Source organism: Nasonia vitripennis, chromosome 4, assembly GCF_009193385.2.
Source record: "Nasonia vitripennis strain AsymCx chromosome 4, Nvit_psr_1.1, whole genome shotgun sequence".
In the NCBI taxonomy this organism is placed as follows: domain Eukaryota; kingdom Metazoa; phylum Arthropoda; class Insecta; order Hymenoptera; family Pteromalidae; genus Nasonia; species Nasonia vitripennis.
Window position 1 is genome coordinate 16,568,762 of NC_045760.1, and position 14,666 is coordinate 16,583,427.

Genomic DNA, 14,666 nt, shown 5'->3' on the forward strand with positions numbered 1-14,666 from the left:
TTTAGTAGGCTTATTCAAAAACATGAAACCTATAGCTATTTGATCAGGAAACGAATTTAATATTCAAAGTTTCAAAATAACAGTATATAAAATTCAAACCTTTTATTTGTACTGTATTGCCAAAGGCAACGACCAAGCGAGGCCGAGATGTCATCTAGTCAAAGAGTCGTTCGCTTTGTGTCGCGAAGGTGATGATTGTACAAACCTCTGGATTAAATTAGACGCCGTCAAATGAGACGCCTTCGAAACAAGGAACTCGTGTTTTGATCAACGTAATCTGCATTTTTATTTAAATCACCGTTCGGTCCACTTCGGTGTACAACTGCGCGAAGATCGTTCTCACGGCCGAAGTAGAAAAAAAATCGGTTTTCAAGACCTCGACATCGCGCGGGAGACACTTAAAGTGATTCGAGAAATCCGCAACATCCGGTAAAAAGTATGCGTACGGTCCCGGCACGAAAGATAACACCGTAAATATACCGCGCAGGCGAGGAGGTTATTTTGCCTTCGTTTTTGCTCCCTACCCGCAAGCATATACGTCTCTTTTTTCCGACTCGTCGTTCTCTTCTTCCGAAGCGCGTTTAAGGCGAATTCGAAGCAAAAAAGAGCCAGCTTCATTGCGGCGAGAAAGGCAAGACGATATATTATAAGCGAGAAGCTAATCATTTTTCCATCGAGGTGCGCGCGAGCGCGTGCATTAAAGTCCGCGGCGTGCCGGGGAATGACAATAATCACCTGCTACACGCGCGCACGCATCTCTCTTTCTCTCTCGGAGCTCCGTTACAAGGTCGCTTGGCCGCGCGCGGCGCGTATAACGCGAAGAAGAGAGTAACAGCAGCAGTCCGTATATATTTATGTAGCCTCTCTCTCACGAGCTCGAACATTTTTTCCTGCTTTTTGCGCTCCCATCACGCGCGCAATGTCAATGCTACTGCGTGCGCGCGCGAGCGAGGTGAACCGGTTTTTGAGAAGCCCTATACGCTACCTATGCACACCATAAGCACAATCCTGATTCTCGAAAGTTATTGTTTAAGCGGTGTATGTGGCGCAGAAAGAGAGAGAGAGAGAGAGAGAGAGAGAGAGAGAGAGAGAGAGAGAGAGAGAGAGAGAGAGAGAGAGAGAGAGAAAATCGCCGGCAGGGAGGTCGCGCGTAGCTCGGGATCGATCATCAATTTCACACCGCGCGCTACCAGTAGAACTGAGATCGGTAGCCTGCCTACTGTGTACAGTCGATGTGTGCTTTTGTATCGCTCGCGTATGCGGCTCCGATCAACCGATCAGGTGTGTATAGGTATATGGTTGGTGGTGTGCGAGAGTCGAAGAGGACAACGGGGATTCGCCGTTAGCGCTGATCCAGCCGAGCTGCTGCTCCTATATAGCCGGAGCTCTGCTCACGGCGATTGGTCCTTCTACTCGGCGCGTCACTTCGAACTTTTCAGAGTCGAGAGCTCTGTCTTGTCCCGATTGTTGTCGAGCACGTTTTTCTTTTGCCAAATTTACAGCTTGCACTAGCTGGAGATTATCTTCTGTCAATCGTGAGTTTTTAGACGATTGGTGTGTGCGTGTGTGTGTTATTTTTATTCGACTCGACTGCGCGCTAGATTTTTTGCCGATACGTTAAAAGAACATTATTTTGATTTCTTTTTGATTTTACGATTTGCTGATGAACGTTGCTTTTGGTGGTTTTGAAAGTGAATGATTCGTTTTCTATTTTTTCTGATTCCAGCTGGTGTATTGCTCGCCAAATTTTCCGTAAGAGACTTTTAACGGGACAATGAGGCGAATCGTTACTTTGATGATCGTAGGAATCGTCATTGTCGGTTCCTGTGATGGCGCAAACTTACGTCGTGTCTTTCGATCGAAACGAGCTGGTAAGAATAGAATACAAAATTCTGAAATACGTTTACGACTTTATAAGAGAAGCTTTATTATTTTATTAACCGGTTTTTAAAACTAGAATATACTTCTTCACGTATAAATTTTAAGTATACCCGACCGGTTCTGCAAAACCCATCAGCATAGAAGGTAGACTAAAAATATAGCTGTGGTTTACGTTTATAGGTTACATACTTTTAATAAAATCTAAAAATGTATTTTCTTGAATATTAGACTATTGAGATGAAATTAATTTGAAATTTGCCTTTTTTTGCAGAATCCGATTTTATCCTACGTAGCTGTACAGCAAGTGCTCAGCTAATAAGAAAAAATAGAAACGAAGGTTCACAGTTGCCTGTAGAAAATTCAAATTTACCTAAACTGGCTTCTGAATCTTTCGTTTTAGATGGTTCTAAGAACAGGAATGTCAACTTTAATAAGCGTTTCAGACTACGTACTAGATCAAAGGGCAGACACTTGACTGATAAAAATGTAACAGATACACCACTTGGAACTGTAGATGTTAAAACTATACAAAAGGAAACTCCAAAGTTATTTAAAAAAAGAGATCCATTACCGGAATTAGATAGACATGGTAATGCTAGAAATTTAGATACCGATGCACCTATAATATTAGTTCAACCTTTGAAGCATTAAACAGATGTAAAACAAGCAAACTGTATTTGTTTTATATTTACAGTTTATTTAATGAAAAAATGTAACATCAAACAAAATTATGAATCTAAGTTCTTACACAAATCGCAAGTACTTTCAACTAGGAGGAGTGCTAACAGCTTCTGGTAACCTTTGGATTTCAATCTGAAAATTATAAAAATAAGATATCTCCGTGTTATTTAAAAAAATGTTATAAATTTCTAGAGATGACTTTTATATAAATAGCTAAATCATAAAATAAATTCTACTGTTAAGATATTTATAATTCTTTTTTAAAATAAATATTGTACATAAATTACCTTAGTAACTTTCATTGCCACACCTTCTGGTAAATTCCTCTGAATATATTCTAAAAATGTATCAGCAGTTGATCCTGTCAGTTTCAAAAACTCTAAAAATCTATAGTAGGTTCTAATTTCATATTGAACCCTGTGTTTTTTGTGTACATGTTTTGATTTAAGCAGTGTCCATCGTTGATGTACAGCTTTATAAGGAGCATAACTAAAACATAAATTGTCACATTTCATATCTTACAGTTACAGCTTTTATGCTGCGTTATTCAAAACTTCTACTCACTTCCCATTAACTGTGATACCCAAATGATTAGCAGCAGTTGTTGTGAAAATCCCATAACTTTTTAAGACAGCTGGATCATTTCCTCGTACTTCAACTTCAATCTTTTTATATAATTTATCAGGCTTGGCCTTCAATAATGCAAATTGAAATTTATTTTTTTTTAAATCTATTATTCTTTAATACTTGAAAAATTAATTGTAGACTTACTGATTCTGTAGACGGAACACTGCTCGAGAAAGGACTACAAAGCATTGTTTGCAAGCCATTTTCTTGAATATTTTGAAAAGCTGATCTTCGAAGGCCACTAACAAACTGTGAACATGATTTTTTCTCTCAATATATACGTTAAATATATAAAAATGCATCTTAGTAAGTATATATCAAATCCTAACCTCAATGGTTGAAACTAACATTTATGCAACTTACCCTCGATAAAAACATTTTGTTAATGGCTTAAACTATACTTCATAGATAACTGATGACATTTACAGAAAATTTACGAGGTATACTGTTGTAAAATGTTTTATTTATTTATTTCAATCAAATCCTTCACATGTTACGTACTCGGTGTAGAACACATTCTTCTTTATCGACGGTAAAGGTACAGGAATAACGCTGGTTACCATTGTGGCTGCGATCGATCAAGTTGTGGTTTCATGACTGATGTATAACTTATTCGATAAAACAAAACTATATTAATCCTCATAATTTACAAACAATAAATTTAAAATGCCTTTTGTTATAATTATAAAGAATTAATGTTTCAATTTGTTCTTATTTTTGTATAATATATTTTAATATAGAATTACATAAACCATTTTGAAAAATACATAGTAATACAATATTTATATATAGCTTTGCAATGTATCTTTAAAATTACAGAAAATTCACGATGGCCATACAAATTATGAAAAAAGAAAAAATTAATCAACGTATATTAAAGTTTACATTTATGCCAATCATTATGTAAACTCGTGGAAAATTACGAAGTAAAATGATTATATTAAGGTTCTTAATCATTTTTCTACCTGGTAAAATTTTTTAATACAGTTTTAAACTATAATGGATCGACGTTATTTATTAACGTCTATTATTCATAAACGGATTATTGTTAAATGGTCTTGCAGAGAAATTAGCAAAACTTTGTTGAGATGGTTGCCAATTAGCTAGTGTATTTCCTATCATCATTCCTCCCATTCCAACTCCTTGTCCACCAGAATTTCCTGGATTTACAGCTGCACCTTGCCAATTACCTGGAGGCAGCCAATTTTGATTTCTATTAGGTTGCTGTGGTTGTTGAGGTGCATTCTGCCAAACACCTTTGTTGGGATTATTCATGCCCATACCCATATTCATGTTCAAGTTGGCATTTGGGATGTTTGGATTTACATTATTGCCAATATTCCCAGCCCCAGTACTCATAGTACTCATAGGAAAGTTGGGTTTTGCAGACCAGTTAGATAATGTACTGGATTGATTTTGCTGTCCCCAACGTGTTTCATTTGATGGAGGAGGAGGATCATTATCGCCCCATGGATCCCTAGCATCTTCTGGTAAGTCACCCCAATCGTCTTTCTCGTTTCTGAATGGTTTTTCTGGAGGCTCCCACCTTGGCTCATGTCTTAACTCATGTCTTGGCTCGTGACGCGATTCCATTCTAGGCTCGTGTCTCATTTCTATTCTAGATTCGTGTCTTGGTTCATGTCTGCTTTCTATTCTAGGCTCCATCCTAGGCTCGTGTCTGGGTTCTATGCGAGGTTCCGGTCTAGATTCCATTCGGAGTTCATGTCTTGGTTCCATTCGAGGTTCATGCCTGGGCTCCATTCTAGGTTCTTGCCGAGGCTCAAGTCTGGGTTCATGTCTACCCATATCTCGCATGCCGCTGTCTTTCTTTACATCCCAGTTGGTGCCACTTAATGTGTTACCTGAAGAATCTTTCCAGCGGCCACCAGAATTATTTTGTGATGATGGTGGTGCATTTTTATTATTCCAAGTACCTGGACCACTCCGATTGTCCCACTTATCATTTTCTGAACGATATTTACCACTATTGCTGCTGCTGTTAAAAAAAAAAGATTCATCAGTCCATCATTGTTATATTACACGTACATTTTTTCTCGAGTTTTATCCAGAAAAATCATTTAAAAAAGTAATTAGGCGCACACAAATAGAAAATTATTCAACCAACCTTTGATTCCAATTGGTGCTTGATGAGCTAGCTGGTGCTTGCCATCCTGTCTTCTCTTTCTCAGCCCTCGGCCATCCACTCTCTGCGGTACTTCTACTTGGTATATCCCACTCATCAGCGTAACGCCTAGCTGGTGGTGACTTCTGCCTGCTCGAAGACACGCTCGGTCGTGGCGGTGAACCTCTGTAGTTGTGGGGAGATACTGGCCTCCTCGGTGGAGAATTGTGTCTACGAGAGGGCGAACCTGATCGTCCACCGCTTGGTACACCTCTCGAGGAAGATGCATGCTGGCGGAAAACAGGTGATACGGGTCTTCGCGGAGGTGATATTGGACGCCTTGGTGGAGAGACTGGCCGTCTAACTGGTGAGACAGGGCGACGCGCCGGCGAAGCCTGACGAGGTGGAGACCTTAATAATTGTCGCGGTGGTGATCTCATAGATTGACGCGGCGGTGACCTAACTGCCTGTCGAGGAGGTGGAATTTGTCGTGGAGGAGATCTTCGCGGTGGACTGGCCCGACTCCATCTTTCTTGACTTTCTATTGGACCTGGTCCTGCCTTGTGGCGGTTCCATGGAGCTAAGAAAAGTATAACATTGGTATTATTACTTAAGTGTTTTACTTAATGAGTCACATTAATATTTTGTAAATATAACATTTAGAATAGATTGTATTACCTTGACTTTGATTATCTTGCTTACGATAATTTCCTCCCTTGAATCGGTTAGGACCAGGCTTTTGATAAGGTGCCGTACTTGGCTTTTGTGAAATTGACTGGGACATTTTTAGACGATCAGGTTTATTATTAACTGGCATTATCAAATTAGGTTCTAATGGTGGCAAATTATCATATTTTTTGCTTTTGCCAGGGGGAGGCATCGGACCATCTCTATCATTAGAAGTAGTAATTATAATTTTTTTGGGTCCTGTCTCTTTAACTAAACGTCCTCTCATGGGGGGGTTGGATTTCATTTGATCTTCATCTAATCCACTATCAGGTGGTGCAATGCGATCCCATACGGATCTAGGCGGTAGTTGACTTTGTAATTTGTTTGTTTTTTCTATGGCGAGGTTTAGCATCTCTTGTAACTTTTTGACAGTCTCAACGTCAACAGAAGAACCAGCGCCAGTGAGCTTTTCTTTAGCAGCATCAAGAATTTTCTTTTGTTCCTGCATTTCCTGAGCCATTGCGGTGGACTCAACTCGACCACTAGACAGTTTTTCACGTAGGTCACCATCATCGCGTATCTTTTTGTCATGCATTGGATTAAGGCGAATGTTAGGTCCTGTAAAAATGGTCGAAACTCGTTAAAAACAAGAAATAGAAAACAAACAAAAATGCATTATAATATAAATACCTGGATAAGGCTTATCGAACTGTTTGAATTTTTTTGCTCCAGGATGGAAAGTTGCACCATCACTTCCAGGGTAAGGTCTTTTGCCTTGAAATTTATTTACGGGGTTATAATTTGGATTTAGGAAGAATTTCTTTCCTGGAACATAGCTACCAGGTTTACCCAAAGCACTTTTTACAAACTTAGAAGGCAAGCCTTTTTTGTGAGGCGGTAATGTTATGTTTCCAGCGCTATTGTATTTAAAGCCAGCAGCTTGTTTTGACTTGCTAATTAGTCCAACAGGTGCAGTATTGGCACCTTCAACAGGTGAGACTTTCAAAAGATTTCGCATAGTTCTGCGTTCCATAGACATGACTATTTCGAAACCAAAACTCTTTGGAGTTGTATCTACGATACAAGCTTTAATTGGAATGAATGGATTCCCGTAAATTTCATCAGCTGGTTGTGTTAATTCCAAAATTGATCTTATTGCCTGTTTTGTCAAAGTAGTTATGATAACTATTCGACCCAGTGTACTCATTTGTCTCAATGAAGATATTACTTCAATAGCTGTAAAATATGATTAAATTAAAAATAAAAAAATGTTATCTTACTATAAACTAAATATAAATAAGACAATAATTAGTTGTTTACTCACATCTGCCAAACGCATTATTTGTATTAATGACAGCTACTGCCTTAGAAGTAGCAATACTCTTGTCAATTTGGCTCATTACTAATTTAGGTTTGCCAGTTAAAAATGTAGCATTTTTTATTTCATTCAATTCACTTAAAATTTCAGCTTCTGCAATTTCCTTTTGTACATCTACACCTATGACTTTTTGGCATTTCTATAGAAACAAAAAGCCATTTTTAATAAAAGAAATCCTTTAATATTTTAATTGTGCATTCAGTTGATACTTACAGAAGCTATTAATAAACTAATGAGACCTGTACCGCATCCTATTTCTATTACAGTTGTTTTTTGTGTAGGAACTAAATAACTAGTAACAACATCAGCTAAAACTTCAACACCTGCTAAGTTTGCCCATACATTAGCTTTTGGAGCTAATTGTATTTTTACATTCCCGATAGAATCATCGAGAGTTTCCGATCCAAATAAAAAGGTATTATTTGTTCTAACACCATCGTTGTCTCTGTAAAAAAAAATTTTATACTCAAAACAACAATTTAAAATATTGGTTTACATGCGTCCATCGTATAGCATTTTGTTACATCACTGTGCGAATAAACGTGTATTTGATGCCAGTTTTTATTAGTAAGCAAAAAGTATATACTATTAAGTACCAACACAATTAGTAGCGCAGTACTTAATAATTACGTTATACAATGCACTTTCAGATTTATAAATTAATAATTCTTATTAATAATTTACTTGATGATCGTCTTGCAATATAGAGATTTGACGTTGCAGTCTTTTCCAGCTCCATTTTCAAAAAGATCTTTGAATTTGTCCATTAATTCAGCACTAATATTTTTTCCAGTTATGTGCATCATTAATTCTTCTTTACGATTACATCTCAGTAAAACCGTCAAACCATTCAAGTTTTCAATAAATGATTTATTGTTTTCTTCCGCACTTTTTTTATCAGCTTCAGGCTTATCAGTGGTTTCTTCTTTGTCTTCAGAGGCAGTTTTGTTGTCTTCATTGTGAGTTTCTTTTTGTTCATTCTTGATATCTTCAGTTTCAGCACAAGTTGATTCTTCTAGAGATTTTAGAAATTCTTCAAATACCTGTAAGAGAAACCTCAATTAGAAAATCAGCATTTAAATTCATTTAAAAAAAGATTACTATCATTATTTCAAAAATTAGCAGAGAAAAAAATGAAAAGTAACAATAAACAAATTGAAGTTTATAAATTAAAACTAAAAATTTCGCGCCGACAAAATTTGTTTTTTCTTTAAATGCAAACATTCACAATTCACGCATTTGATTTCAACTGTATCTAGTCATGTTTGACTAAACTATATCCATGAACGTTGTAGAACGTTATTCCTTGGCCGACGAAAACATTTATTGCAATTATGAAAATATAATAAATTTGTTACCAACGATGTTAGCATTTTTTTTTCTTGTTATTATGTAGCAAGCCTTATTCAGAGCGATCTGATGAATATTTTACTATTCAAGCATAAATCGTCTTGTTCACCACAAGTATGCCATTTTTAAGTGGACATAAGCGTATGTACATGAGCACAAGGGACAGATGGACTTTTATTGATTTTACAAATTCTCTAATCTTCTGTACCGTGAAATGTTGCATTCTTTACATTAGTAAAGATTAATTACTTTTATTTCACGTGAAAATATTAGACGTATTTCAAATAGTTGAACTCCTAAGTATAGAGTATGTTGTCAGTTTTTACGCAACATCTTTGATGATTTAGGTGAACACATTTATGGAAAACTTGTTCTCTTGTTGTCTTCTTTTTCTCTTCTGCTGGTCTTTAGATACGCCTCTGTTAGTAAAATCGGTATATACAATCTTCTGTAAAGTTTTGTTTTTAAGGTTCCATTAAAGGAATTGCTTCAGCTTCACTTCATCAAAGAAATGGTCACCAATCATGAGGCCTTGTCACTGGTTACTTGTTTCTTGTGTTTGTAGTGCTGTAACAATTCTTCTCAGAGAGAAATACTGATACAGTAATTTTGCACTTACATTCTCTAAAATCTTGAACGACATCTCGCTGCTTCTTGCTCATTAGAAACTGAGCCAATTTTTAAAACGCGAAATTATCGTTTAAATTTATGGACAAATCATGTCCACGAATTTTGAATTTAAATTATTTCATTTGTAAAAATCAAAGAAACTAATCCATCTATCCCTTGTTTCCACGTACAACTTGAGATTTTTCCTGAAATTCCGATGATTTATCATAAGCTGATGTACCTTTACAACGCGCATTACGAAAGGTGGATATTCTTCGGTGTTATCCATATTAGCATCGGCAACACCAGGAATCATTTGCCAGCTCGACTGGGCATTCTTGTTATCAGATGTATTGTCAGCTTGCGTTTCCTCATCCTTCGAAGTTTGTTGAATATTCTTTTTGTTGCCTAAACATGTTACACAAAATTCGTCACTTTTAACCTTCACAAATATGATTAAAGAAATAAAAAAATTATCTTGCTTATAAAATAATGATCTGGTATATCAAAATAAAGATAACCAATACCTACTCTATACCTAATCCTTAACAAAAGGTAAGAATTTAATTTTTGACTTTATATACTAATATATAAAAAATTAATCAACAATCTCAATAATTTTGATTGTTATAAATATTTCAAGGATGATGTTTGAAATACTTAATAACACCACTGGCCTCATTAAACTGTATATTTATACAGTTTATAGAAATTCCAGTTATTAGCAACGGATATTCCATGAAATGACAATGCTCAGCATTGCTATTCACTTTGTTGCAAGAATAAAATTCATTAAGAATATAATTCTAGATCCAAATGGAAATAGAAATTCTTTTGGTCTTGTTGGTAGATATTAATTGAGTCTAAGCTTTCAAAACAATCTTTATATAATTGTTGTAACTGTAGTAAGTAAATTTGTAGTAAGTTTGTACAGTTTTGAGATTACTTTTTATCCTTTTCTGAATGAAGGATTAAGTGTATCAAAACATAAATTTTTTTGTAACAATTATCACCATTGCAGAACCTCGAAAGATCTTCTGGAGATGTTGTGTTAAACTATCGCTTATGTTTTACCAATCCCCTCCGTAAGACACTGTGTTAAGATACTCAAAACGCTTTCTCTAGAGAAAAGTGTTACATTATTGCAACAGCTTTTTTTCAACTATTGTTTGAAGCTTGGTATTACAAGTTTACTTCATATTGTAACTTTTGAGTCAACAATTATAACGAAATGAAGGGCAAGCTATTTATGCAAGACTACTACTTTTATACTTACATATGAATTTCCAACGATTTGGATGTAACTGATCTAATGGAATATGTCTAGAAGATTCAACTTTACAAATTGCTGTTCCAAACAGTGATTCGTTTCGATCTAACCACTTTTTATACAATGGATATGAATATTGTATAATTTTGGCTAACTTTGTGAATCGTTCTTCTACAGAATTTTCTTTCGCTTTTATCTGTAATAAATAAATTTTATGAACATAGTGATTTTTTAGTAGTTCAAAACAATATTAAATAATGATAGATATCTTACTTTTTCCTTGTACCACATTTCGCTTTCTTTGAATTCTTTCTCCTCAATTTTTATTTCTGGTTTATTCTTTATGTTTTTGTCGCATGTTTCGTCCCAATTTTCCTCTTCCTCTTTATTTTCATCCTTTTTATCTTCATCTTTTTTGTCTTCGTTTTGTTTTTCATCATCTTTTTTATCTTCGTTATTTTCACTTTTGTTATTATCAGCTTCTTGCATTGATTGGTCAATTTCATGTTCGATGACAAAACTGTCAGAGGTTAGAACTGTATTTTCAATCTCATCAAAATGAATCATTATCTCTTCATCTGTCAAATCCTTTTTTAAGAATGCAGGTGTCTTTCTTTGTAAGTTTTGTTGACTCTTCTCCTTAGGTTTTTGGGGTGTTGCATTGGCTGCCTTTGGAATTTCACTCTCATTTTTGTCAGCTTCTTTTTTATTTTCTGTTAGTTGAGCTGTCTTTTTTTCTCCTTTCTTTTCATTGTCATTGGTAAAGCTGATCTTTTGTATGGGTTTCTTGGCTGGGGTAGACTGAACGTTCATGGTCTTGGACTTGGGTCCTGGCTTTTTCTTAGGGGTTGGTGCTTCGGATTTACTATCGGTGACCTTTTTTTCTGGTAGCTTCTTTATTTGAACAGTTGGTTCACCTCTTCTAAGATTGTATCTCGACTTTGGAGTCTGCTCTTCAACGACATCCTCAATGTTTTCAGAGAAGTCTTTGGCAACGTTCTCTAAAAATTCATTTTCAGCTACATCTATGGAGACATCCAGAATATTATCTGTATTATCTCCGCTATTGTCGTCTACATGAGAGTCATTCATTTGGCTAGCTCTACGCTTGGGATTTTCGTGCTCATAATCCTCCTCCTCGTCTTCCTCCTCGACGTAAGTACCACAAAAACTCTGTACATCACAGTCCTCTTCATTATCATCTTCTCCAGCACACTCATCCAAAACCTCAAAGTCACCCACATCCAACATTGGAATATCAGGTTCATCTGGTGATGTATCAATTGTTGTGAGTATAAAGTTACAGATTGTTAGAGAGGAGAAATAGGCAGTATATTTTATATTATACAGATATTAAAATACATGAGAAGCATAAACTACTTTCACCTTTAGGCGCATATAACGAATACAACGACTATCGCACATGATATATATAAATTATTAATTAACGGTTCGACATTAGAGTGTGAAAGAAGCAAAGCCCTGCTATTAATAGAGCTATAACAGTGTGTTTTTTCTTTGTCCGTTTGGATATAATGCAATGCATGTACATAATCAGCTACACGACTCCATTAGCGTATGTACAGGGATTACGGTTTGCTCGCGTTCGTTAAAACGTGCGCGAGTACTGCACACATATAGCCGCTCGATATCGGGGCGCATCGCAGCACGTTCGACCGGACTCCGGATTGAATTCACGTGAAATCGCGTCGACGACGGTAGAAAAACTATACATACCCATTTCAGCGAAGGAGTCTCTCGAGCGGTCAAAAGAAGTGCTATGGAAGTAAACGTAAGGTGCGCCGGTTCGGCTGTTTCGAATCTCGCGACTGATGGAGTGGGCCGGGTCTGGCCGAGACACGCTGCAGAGTGCAGGGCGAGTGAATGCGCTTGGCTTCGCAATAGCCAACGCGACTCTCTCTCTCTCTCTCGCTCCGCTTCTTGCTGCTCCTTCACGAAATGCCCTGTGGTCTGTACCTATACGTGCGCGCACACGTTACGCCATAACACCAACTGCGGCCAGCGCCAGCGCGAGATGCGGCTTGCGGCCGAAACAGGACTACGCTGGTCAAAATGTCAAATGAAAATATACGTTGAATCCTATAAGTAGTACGGTGCGCGTGGCGCTAATGCTGACGCCTATCGACAAAGCCCGCCTGAATATATATATATATATATATATATATATATATATATATATACATATACATCGCAATTCGCAGGTATAGATATATAATATCCGCTGCCTAGTGCACTTCCGGCCATGCGCTCCGACGCGGCTCGTATGATTTCGTATGCACGTCTAACTAGCCGCGCCATACTCGACTTGTGGACGCGGTCTCCAATATAATAGCAGCTATGCACTTGTTATGACATTGATATAGGTATCTTACGTTATCGTTTTGAAAGTGAAAGCGTAGATTGCATTTCCTTAGGAATACGTAATGCTGCGACAAGAAGGTACAGGTGTGCTGAATTCTACAGTCTTACGAGTAAAAATCCTAATAACTCGTGAATAATCACAACTCATGGATGAAAAAACAAACAAGCGTTGGAACAAATAATTACCGCCACTATATTGATACGCATTCGTAACTTTTTTGAAAAAATAAAAATTCAAATTACGGGCAATATTCATAAAACTTTAAGTCTTCAAAAGCAATAAACGTTCGTGGCATTTTAGTACGTAAAGTAGGTGAAATATATATATATATATATATATATACATATATATATATATAATACATGGTGTATATATATTTATGCGCATCGAGTTTTAAAAATTATTGATTTGATAATCGATGCTTCAAACATTAACATTGTGTGTTTTTAAAATTATTCAGAACAGATGATACTGCATTAAATTAGACTGTTAACAGCTCTTCGACCTTTATAATATATTTATTAATTACGTCTATAAAACTCATTATGCTGCACTCTCAATATTAAGCACATTCATATAATACATCCACATTAAATTGAATTGCTTATCTTTCACCTTTCCCAAGCCCCCAAAATGTTATCAATTTGTTTTTTGAACATATAATGAAATTTGGCATACAACATAAGAGAAAAATATTCAAGAGACGATATGTATATAATATGTTTGTAACATTTAGGTTTTTCTAAATCGTGTCCTGTGCGATATATTAAGTGGGTTATAATGAGAAGTTCTCCACTGCGCCGGCACGACCTTGTCACGGATATGACATTTAAGTATGCGATGTTGTTGAATCGATGAGAAAACATGTATCGATTTGCGGCCGAATGGAAATCTATGTATAAACGCATTACTTTTATTAGATGTCCATGTTTCTAAAAATAATAATGTTTATGCATACATCGCGCCGTTTTCTTTTGAACTCGAGATGTTTGCTTGGTAGTGATGCTTGTATAAAAGGTTTACGTTTGCACACTACACATCAATACGTGTCATCCGCATCCAGAGTTTACTATAAGCACATCGATCCAACCTTTTTTCAATATCTAAATTGAAGGCTTTTTTGCAGGATGACAATTAGCAAAATCGCAGCAAATCCATTTAGGCCCGCCGTAATGAACAATTTTGATGATTTCATAATCTGAATGCGGCATTTTTCTCGAGTCGTCGAATCTATCGCGGGAGAGTGTAATTAAAATAATAATCACAGTCGAACCATCCTCCCCAAACATTCCCGGCATCAACTCTCGCCTCTCATTCATCAGACAGCATCGGCGCTATTACACGCGCCGCACTTTCATTTTCCATATTCTCGTTTGCGCTCCCATAGGGATGTATATATGCACGACCATGGACAATGCGTCCGCATCGCGTGTATCCATATACCATGGATCATCCCGAACGCGCGCGCGCAGCCGACAGCTTCCCATTCAGCTTCAGGGATTCTTCCGCGGGGGCCGGGGCGGAATCGATTGCTGGCAATCCCCCCCTCCCCCCTCCTCTCGGCGGCGGTGGCGCAAGTGGAATAACGAGCTAGCGCGGAGTAAGAGAGTACTACTATATATATATATATATATATATATATATATATATATATATATATATATATATACACACACACACACACACGCAGAGCTGG

General features: G+C 36.8%; 3 protein-coding genes across 5 annotated transcripts; 1 reads left to right on the forward strand and 2 right to left on the reverse strand.

Moving 5' to 3' along the window:
• The first annotated feature begins 1,108 nt into the window (after positions 1 to 1,108).
• LOC100115180 lies at positions 1,109 to 4,035 on the forward strand. Of its 2 annotated transcripts, none has more exons than XM_016985308.2 (3): positions 1,109 to 1,281; positions 1,727 to 1,871; positions 2,153 to 2,848. In XM_016985308.2, the coding sequence occupies exons 2-3, from the start codon at positions 1,775 to 1,777 to the stop codon at positions 2,530 to 2,532; spliced, it is 477 nt and encodes a 158-aa protein (XP_016840797.1). In that variant the 5' UTR covers positions 1,109 to 1,281; positions 1,727 to 1,774; the 3' UTR covers positions 2,533 to 2,848. The 2 variants fall into 2 exon arrangements, with proteins under 2 accessions (XP_016840797.1, XP_001600353.1); XM_001600303.6 differs by having other exon boundaries at positions 1,114 to 1,535; positions 2,153 to 4,035.
• On the reverse strand, positions 2,558 to 3,736 carry LOC103316051 (28S ribosomal protein S10, mitochondrial). 2 transcript variants are annotated; one of them, XM_008207621.4, is made up of 5 exons: positions 3,553 to 3,736; positions 3,334 to 3,438; positions 3,127 to 3,254; positions 2,850 to 3,051; positions 2,558 to 2,694 (listed from the first exon to the last, which is right to left on the reverse strand). In XM_008207621.4, exons 1-5 carry the CDS (start codon positions 3,565 to 3,567, stop codon positions 2,647 to 2,649), a joined length of 498 nt encoding a protein of 165 aa, XP_008205843.1. In that variant the 5' UTR covers positions 3,568 to 3,736; the 3' UTR covers positions 2,558 to 2,646. The 2 variants fall into 2 exon arrangements, with proteins under 2 accessions (XP_008205843.1, XP_031785565.1); XM_031929705.2 differs by having other exon boundaries at positions 3,538 to 3,717.
• Positions 3,633 to 12,606, reverse strand: LOC100116356. Its single transcript, XM_031929696.2, has 11 exons — positions 12,325 to 12,606; positions 10,861 to 11,855; positions 10,594 to 10,783; positions 9,559 to 9,725; positions 8,043 to 8,401; positions 7,572 to 7,803; positions 7,305 to 7,497; positions 6,671 to 7,216; positions 5,990 to 6,598; positions 5,315 to 5,891; positions 3,633 to 5,185 (listed from the first exon to the last, which is right to left on the reverse strand). Exons 1-11 carry the CDS (start codon positions 12,326 to 12,328, stop codon positions 4,207 to 4,209), a joined length of 4,851 nt encoding a protein of 1,616 aa, XP_031785556.1. The 5' UTR covers positions 12,329 to 12,606; the 3' UTR covers positions 3,633 to 4,206.
• Positions 12,607 to 14,666: the final 2,060 nt, after the last annotated feature.